Source organism: Poromitra crassiceps (genome assembly GCF_964638095.1).
Source record: "Poromitra crassiceps genome assembly, chromosome: 5".
Taxonomy (NCBI): Eukaryota; Metazoa; Chordata; class Actinopteri; order Beryciformes; family Melamphaidae; genus Poromitra; species Poromitra crassiceps.
The window spans coordinates 21,984,267-21,991,943 of record NC_139642.1 but is presented as its reverse complement, the minus strand read 5'-3'; the positions used below and the strand labels follow the sequence as shown (position 1 = coordinate 21,991,943).

General features: G+C 43.7%; 1 protein-coding gene across 3 annotated transcripts in view; it reads right to left on the bottom strand.

The window, feature by feature from the left end:
• Positions 1–1,455: 1,455 nt before the first annotated feature.
• The window catches only part of foxn1 (forkhead box N1), a 15,957-nt gene continuing 9,735 nt past the window's right edge, over positions 1,456–7,677 (bottom strand). For 2 of the 3 annotated variants that reach the window (XM_083637919.1, XM_083637920.1), the window contains exons 6-9: positions 7,452–7,548; positions 4,005–4,212; positions 3,261–3,731; positions 1,456–2,560 (exon numbers count right to left, since the gene is read on the bottom strand). In XM_083637919.1, the coding sequence (XP_083494045.1) occupies positions 2,298–2,560; positions 3,261–3,731; positions 4,005–4,212; positions 7,452–7,548 (1,039 nt within the window). In that variant the 3' untranslated portion in view covers positions 1,456–2,297. The remainder of the gene's footprint in view (positions 2,561–3,260; positions 3,732–4,004; positions 4,213–7,451; positions 7,549–7,677) is intronic. The other variant, XM_083637921.1, reaches the window with a different exon arrangement.

The following is a 7,677-nucleotide window of genomic DNA, read 5'->3' as shown; positions in this document are numbered from 1 at the left end:
ATTGAGTTGCTAGTAGTTCTTAAAACTGGATGACTCATGGGTAAACCACGTTGCCATGATTGATCAACATTCCAGTAGATTTACAATCAGTTTACAATCAGTTCATGACATTAGATTAACAGAGATGTGTAATTTATTAATTCATGTGAATGTGTGATTTGTTTATGTCATTTTGAAGTACCAGTCCATAGCCACAAGTCAAAACCAGATACCAATTTTGATATCCAGTACATATTCTGTAGAACTGAAGACATGCTATGTATACTTTATTTATAATAAATGTAGGAAATATTAAGAAATAATTTTTGCGTTTTGACAGGTGAAATTCCATCACTGCAATAAATTGTGGATTTTGTTTGTATTGACGCCAATTTTGTGTTTTTTCTATCTAAGATAATACACCGAGCAAAGACAGGAATTAAACCGTATAGAAAAATATATTTTGCAATAAGTTGAGGAGAGAGAACAGAAAGGAGAAACACATCAAGAATTGGAATCAGTACAAAGAGAATACCATAGACTGCCTGTCCACAAAATGAATAAAAATAAAAATCGTGTTAAAATATATCCTGCTGGGAGTGTGTTCTCTTTGAGTTTACCTGTGGATGTCTTGCTGCCCCGCTCCATTGCCTCCATTATTCCTTGCGAGATGGATGGAAATACGGTAATTAAAAGATATAATCAAATGTTTTTTTCTCTCCAAGAAAAAGGTCTTAAGTTGCCTACAGTAATGCATTGAATAGCTGTTTTCACAGCTTTACCTTCATGCCGACAATCATTTTTGCAACAGTCGTCATCGTCTTGTTCAATCTCATTAGAAATTATACTCATTAATTAGTTTGGAATTATGGCCAATGCTGTTTTATGAACAAGCATTGATTAATTTGATAAGCCAAAGTGCTAAATCCATGTTCATTATCGTTAGAGGGGATTGCACTTGTATCATGACTGGTATCATTTTTCTTCTTTGTGAACAGGCTAATCAATATGGAACATGTTGCCCCTGGGTTAATCAATAAAACTGCAGCACTGTGGAATACAACGACATGTATGAGATTGGTCATCAAGGTTTAGGATTATCTTGCAAAGTTGTGATTTTTATTTAAGGAAACTGTCATTCCCCATGTCGAATAAGCTACAGGTCATGAAGGATCTCTGCTGCCATCTGCTGTGGCAACAGTCTCACTACACTATTATTTGGCATTGTACTATAATGTAATGCCATTTGTTCCCATTCATGAGGTAAGCATGAATTATTAGTTATCACTTGTTATCAATGTAAGTTTGCAGATGATGAGCCCATCACAGTAGATTGAGTTAATGAGTGTGATGCCTTGTATTAAATACACAAGAATATCTCACAGATTTGTGGTTAATATCAAAAACATTTGAACATAATTTATTCAATGAGATGTTCTCACATTCAAATAATATTTTTTATTTACAGCGGGGGTTTTCAATTCTCATCTTCCTCGGGATCCGAAACTGCAGTTTAATGCGGGGCTGATTTACAACTGGGATGTAAGGTAAGTGGAAATAACTAATTTGGTACAGTAGGATTGAGAACTACTGATTTTCAGTATAGGTCAGGTGATCGGCTGCCATGTATATCCACATTGCACAAAACAGATCAGAAAGAAAGCTGGTTTTCTCAAAACATGCTGAATTCCCTTAGCTCAGATACATTGCCATGATAATCCAGTCTAGTTAGCCTTGGTTTCAAGCAGGTTTCAAGTTGCAGCCACTTCATAGTAAGGTGCTTAAAGCAGGGGACATCCTCCAACCACGTGTGGTGTTTTCAGCAAGAATAGTCGGTTTGACACACCACACAGAGGTTACAGGGGGTAGTAAAAAAAAATCCACCAAGTTATAGGAGCACTTCACCGAAAAACAATGCTGATTTATTTTGCACCTGATCTCACACATATCCGAAAACTGTAAACAGTTTTGCAGGCATTCATTTAGTTTGACAGTATTGGGAGTTGATTCGAGTTAAGTTGTCGACCAAGGATGTCACTGCATTGTGACATCACTAATCATGTGTGAGATGACCTTTGACCTCAAGCACATTGTCTTGACTGTTACTGTTGTTGTAAACCTGTTGCAAGTTTAACTGTGTAAATAAAGTCATAATAGAAATGTGTGAGATCATGTGCAAAATAGATCAGCATTGTTTTTCGGTGAAGCTCTCGTTTAAGTAATACTGTGGCATGAAGCTGCTGGCTACACTATTCACCACTCTGCTCACTATAGCATACAGGTCAGGTGAGTAGGCCCAAAGGCAAAGGACAGTCTCTTCAGATTAAGGAGATAGATGTGGTACAGGAGGTCAGATACCCAGCCAAGCTCTCCACGCCTGAATAAACATGCAGTCCATTGATATGCTCCAAGCCGCTTCCAAAGATGTCCTCCTCGACCTCTCCTTTCCGCCGACCAATAGCGATCAGCTCAGAGGTTTGACTGCCCGTCTGGACGTGGTGGGACACAGGGAGAGCTGAAGTGGTGCTAACCGCTAACGGATCCGACAGGCTGTCTTCTCTCAACTCCTCCCACAAGTTACCTAGAAAGACGAAACGGTGACAAAAAAAAGTGTTGGTATGTCTTTCCTAAAATATAATGCATTATTCTATGTGATCTAGCTACTTTACAGTTTAAGCAAATGAAAACCTAATGGGAAAGAAACATGGATTGTTTCTGTACAGGTGACGTCACTTTCTGTGATGACTGTCCCTCTCCTCTGTGAAGATACATCACTGAGTGTATCTTCCTTTTTGTACTAGTTTATGCACCTCCAACTCATTTTCTGAAAAGTGTGTGGTAGCCTAGTTCTATTTGGATCATAGTCCACCTACAGAGAGTCTATACAGTATTAAGTAACATTTCAACAGCTTATTAGTTGACATTCAACAATTCAACTGTTTGGCTTTCTCTGTAGACTAGATGTTTTATCAGCTTATTAGTTGAGATTCAGCAACAGATTTTGTTTGCTTCCTGTTCCACATGTCTGATTCTCATCACCTGGCATAGGTATGTTCATGAATTGTCACATATAGCTTGCTCGATAGATAATCTGTTGAACATCTGTTAAACAGTTGAATTGTCGAATGTCAACAAATAAGCTGTTGAAATGTTACAAATACTCTGTAGACTCTGTAGATCATTGTGATGTCATCAGTTTTTTTCTTCTAATCCAATAATTCCAGGAGTGTCTGTCTGCCCCCCCACCAACCCCCACCCGCTCATCTCTGGGCCTGTCGTACCGTGCAGCTGCAGGTCGGTCAGACTGGGGTTGAGTGTGTCTACGTCATAACTGGCATCGCTCTCCAACAGGAACTCCTGCATGCCCCTGGCTGCGATGCTGTACTCGGCCTGCAGGGCGGTGCTGTAAACCGGCGGCATCTTCCCAGCCGCGGGCGAGTTCAGGCCTCCCATGGTGGAGGGGACGCCGGCTGAGGGCTGCTGCAGTCCACAAGGCGAGTACAGGGGAAATGAGTTGGAGGGAGGAGGGCCGGCCCGGGGAAGGTAGCAGGGCTGCTGCTGGGATGGAGCTGGAACATGGGAATACTGGGGACGACGAATGGGAAGGCAGGATTCTCTGAGCTGGGGCGGGGCAAAGGAGGAGGCGGTGGTGTCGTAGGTGGAGGCAAGTCTGGATAACAAAGTTGGGTTGCTGTAGAGCGGCAAAGACTTGAGCTTCTCGGGTCTCTGTCCCAGTAGACGGTCCAGGTCCTCTGTAGAAACAATATGAATGTGTGAATCAAATCAAATGTATTGCTCAAATAAATTACTGGTCCACTTTAATTAATGAGTAGAGGTCAGATTAGCCTGTGACCCATCAGCCAGAAGCTTGAGTAGCTGGCTTTCAAAGGTAACCTGAGTTATAATGTCAAAGTCAGACATTTGTAGCATCTTTCAATGAATTAATCGTAAAACCAACCCCCTGAGAAATATTATATTCAGCTTCATATTTGCTTCAGTTGTATAGGCCTAATAGTTGAGCTCACCTGGCCTGGCCATGCTCTTGCGAACAGTAAGCGGGTCTTTGCGTCGCCACTTGTGCAGTTCCTCTTGCATCTTCTCCACCTTGGCGGGGTTGAGGGCCCACAGACAGCCTTTACGCGACGAGTTCCCGCTCTTGTTCTCCACCTTCTCGAAACACTTGTTCAGAGAGAGGTTGTGACGCACTGAGTTCTTCCAGCCATCGGGGGCAGTCTACAAACAGAGGGTTGCAGGAAAGGGAGGGTTAAGAAAGGGTTTTTAAATGCCGTGGCACACTTTCATGCAGGCGCGGACTGCATAATTGGGCACGTCGGGCAAATGCTCGGTGGCCTGGCCTGGCCTGCAAAAAAAAAATTTTTTTTTTTTTTTTTGTGCCCCCAGTCAGGCCAGTCACTGAACAGCAAGCCAGGCACCGCCTACTGGTTTACTAGTGGTTTTATTACTTTATTAGTTAGTCTGAAGTAATAATTACACTTCAGGGTTAAAGTGGGTGCATCTCATTGTGAAATTGGACTCGGCCCAAATTGGGCTTCAAACGGCCCAAATCTGGCTTCAAACGACCCAAATCGGGCTTCAAACGGCCCAAATTGGGCTTCAAATAGCCCAAATTGGGCTTCAAACGGCCCAAATCTGGCTTCAAACCACCCAAATTGGGCTTCAAACGGCCCAAATTGGGCTTCAAACGGCCCAAATCTGGCTTCAAATGACCCATATTGGGCTTCAAACGGCCCAAATTGGGCTTCAAACGACCTTGGGTCGCCGGCACGCGCATCGGCCCGTATCGGCCTGGCCTGCTTGGTATCTAATGCCCGGCCTGAAGTATGATCCCAGCCCGCCCCTGCTTTCATGGTATAAGAGGAGGCAAAACTAACAAGCACTCATGCTTATCAAGAAGAGAGCATTATTTTTTCTGTTTGTGGGGACATTCCTGAAGGACCAAACCAATGCTTTCTTTCACTCCTCTTGTCCTTTGATGTGTTTTTTTATGGATTTCCCCCATTTTCTACCCCATATGTACTCAGTCTATAGAGCTCATCAGTCACGTGACTTTCCGTGACGTCTCCAGCCCCGGAAGAGAATTCCCCATTCATTTTCTCCATAGACAGTTTGAAAAATCCTTACTGTATAACGAGTTGGCTGGAACCATCCTACCAGTGACCTATTGAATCCTGAGTGGCCATAAAACATTTCACTTAGAGCAAAAACAAAAAATAAAAACCGCCGGCTTCCCACCGCAGACATGGACAATTGTGCCTATATGGACACCCGACCAAGCCAGAGGTGATGCTGGAACCTGCTGGGAATCTACCCGGATGCCCTTTAATGTTATATTTTAACTTGCCATTGATTTATTTCCCATTCAAGCAAAACCTCAAGGCTCACTTGAGCTCACATCCACTGCACATCAGTAAGGAAGTACTGGTCTTGTCCACTGTTTACGCTGTTGATAATGTAGACGCATTTTAATGTTCACACAAATTGACACATTTTATAGCATCAGAACATCAGACCCATTCTCAAGTGAAAAGTAAAAAAAAATATTTTGCTACCTACTGCTTTGGCAATGTATGTCATCCCTGTGTCATCCCTGTGTCGTCCCAAAAAAACCTTGAAAATTGCCCATGTTCACTGAACATGCATGGGCAATTTTCAAGGTTTTTTCAGTATTCAGACCTATCAGAAAAATCCATACCTACTTTGTGCAATTTCTTTTACGACATTTGCGAAATACATTTTCCAAATCATATAATTTAGCATGATCGAGCTCATGTGTTATATGGCCCTGCAGCCTATATGTTTAAAGTTACAGGCAGCTGTCTGGAAAGCAGCCATCTTTAAGGTGCCTTCTTCAATGTGAACGCCAACAAGTCTTTGAGCTGCTTCCAAGGGTGAGTCTGAACTGATTTGATTTGTAGATGCCTGCAATCCTTTGGGATAACTATTTGTGACGATCCAGGGTTCAAATAGAGGATCACACCTGCAGCTGCCTCAGAAAGAGATATTTAGCCAGCTGGGCATGAATGTGTGACATGCTTTTGAAAGATTGGTTTTTCACCAATCAGGTTAAATTGTCCGAGTGCACACACAACACAACACAACACAACACAACACAACACAACACAACACAACACAACACACACACACACACACACACACACACACACACACACACACACACACACACACACATCCTACCCGCCCATCATAGGTACACCAAGATAAACAGATAGAGAATTGTAATTCTCCTGCCTGACTGAGGAATCTTCTCCCATTTTCTACCCAATTGTACTTGGCCATGGCCAATTCCCCCTACTGTCCCGGTCGTGGCTCCACCCCCTCTGCCGATCTGGGGAGAGTTTTAGACTAGCACATGCGTCCTCTGATACCTGTGTGTACAGTCGCCAGCCGCTTCTTTTCACCTGACAGCGAGGGGTTTCACTGGCAGGACGTAGCACATGGGAGGTCACGCCCGAAAAGGCGCCCGCGATCGACCAGAGAAGGCACTAGCGCAGCGACCAGGACACATACCCCACCGGCTTCCCACCCGCAGACACGGCCGATTGTGCCTTTATGGGCACCCTACCAAGCCGGAGGTAATTTGGGGGCTCGAACCTGAGACCCTCGTGTTGCTAGGCAGGGAATCTACCACTGCACTACCCGGACACCTGCAGAACCATTACAATAGATGTGGTCTACACATAATCGATTTTACACAGTTTTACAATATGAGTTATCAAATGATATTAGAGGAGTGCTGTTTGAATTGTGAACAGTTTGGACAGTTTGTTAAACTGTTGTGTGCTCAATCAGTCTGACATTCTTCCAATTCAGGGTATTGACCTTATTCGATTGACGTCACTCACGTACGGGCACGCCCACCGCCGCCATGTTCTCGACATAGCGCTGCAGCTCTTAAGTGACAACCTATGTGAGAGCAGTGTTTATAGGAAGCTAGCCGCCGTTAGCGTTACCTGTATCGTTCCAATTGTGTTCGGATGGTGACCTGCGTTAGGCATGGCTGTAGTAATGACAGCAATAAAGTCCCCGTGGTTTGTTTCTATCTCTACCGTCCACAGACGTGAAGGGAGCGAGACTGAGGATACGTCAGCAGCACAGGAGATGTGTGTGGATAGTTGGGAGAGACAGGTGAAACTTTCTGACAGCTCCTCACAGCTTTTCTTTTGTTTATTATTACAGGCATTAACGGCAGCATACAAACAACAACTTTGGGTTTTTTATTGCTGTCATCACTATCGCTATTTTGTAATGGAACAGAAACGACAATAAGGCCGTTACTATTAGTTGTCAGCTGCAGGATGGTATGCCAACAATATGGCGCCGTCCGGGGTTAGTGAATAAGGTCTATTGGTTGTCTTGAAAGTCAGTGGGTGATGATGAGTGGACAACAGCCAGGATCAGTACTGGTTTCTGTGTGCCATCATCTGTGATACCTTGAAATAGGGGAAGTGTTCAGTCATGAAGCTGTAGATCTCACTGACTGGCAGACTTTGTGTGTTGCTGTTCCTCAGAGCCATGAAGATCAGGATGCTGCAGACAGGAACCAGACAGTCACATGTATTATACATCATCATGGTACCGGCAAACACAAGCACTAGCATGTTGGACCTGAGCATTGAGAGCTTGGCACATGTTGAGGCTTCTCTTAGGTATTTCCAT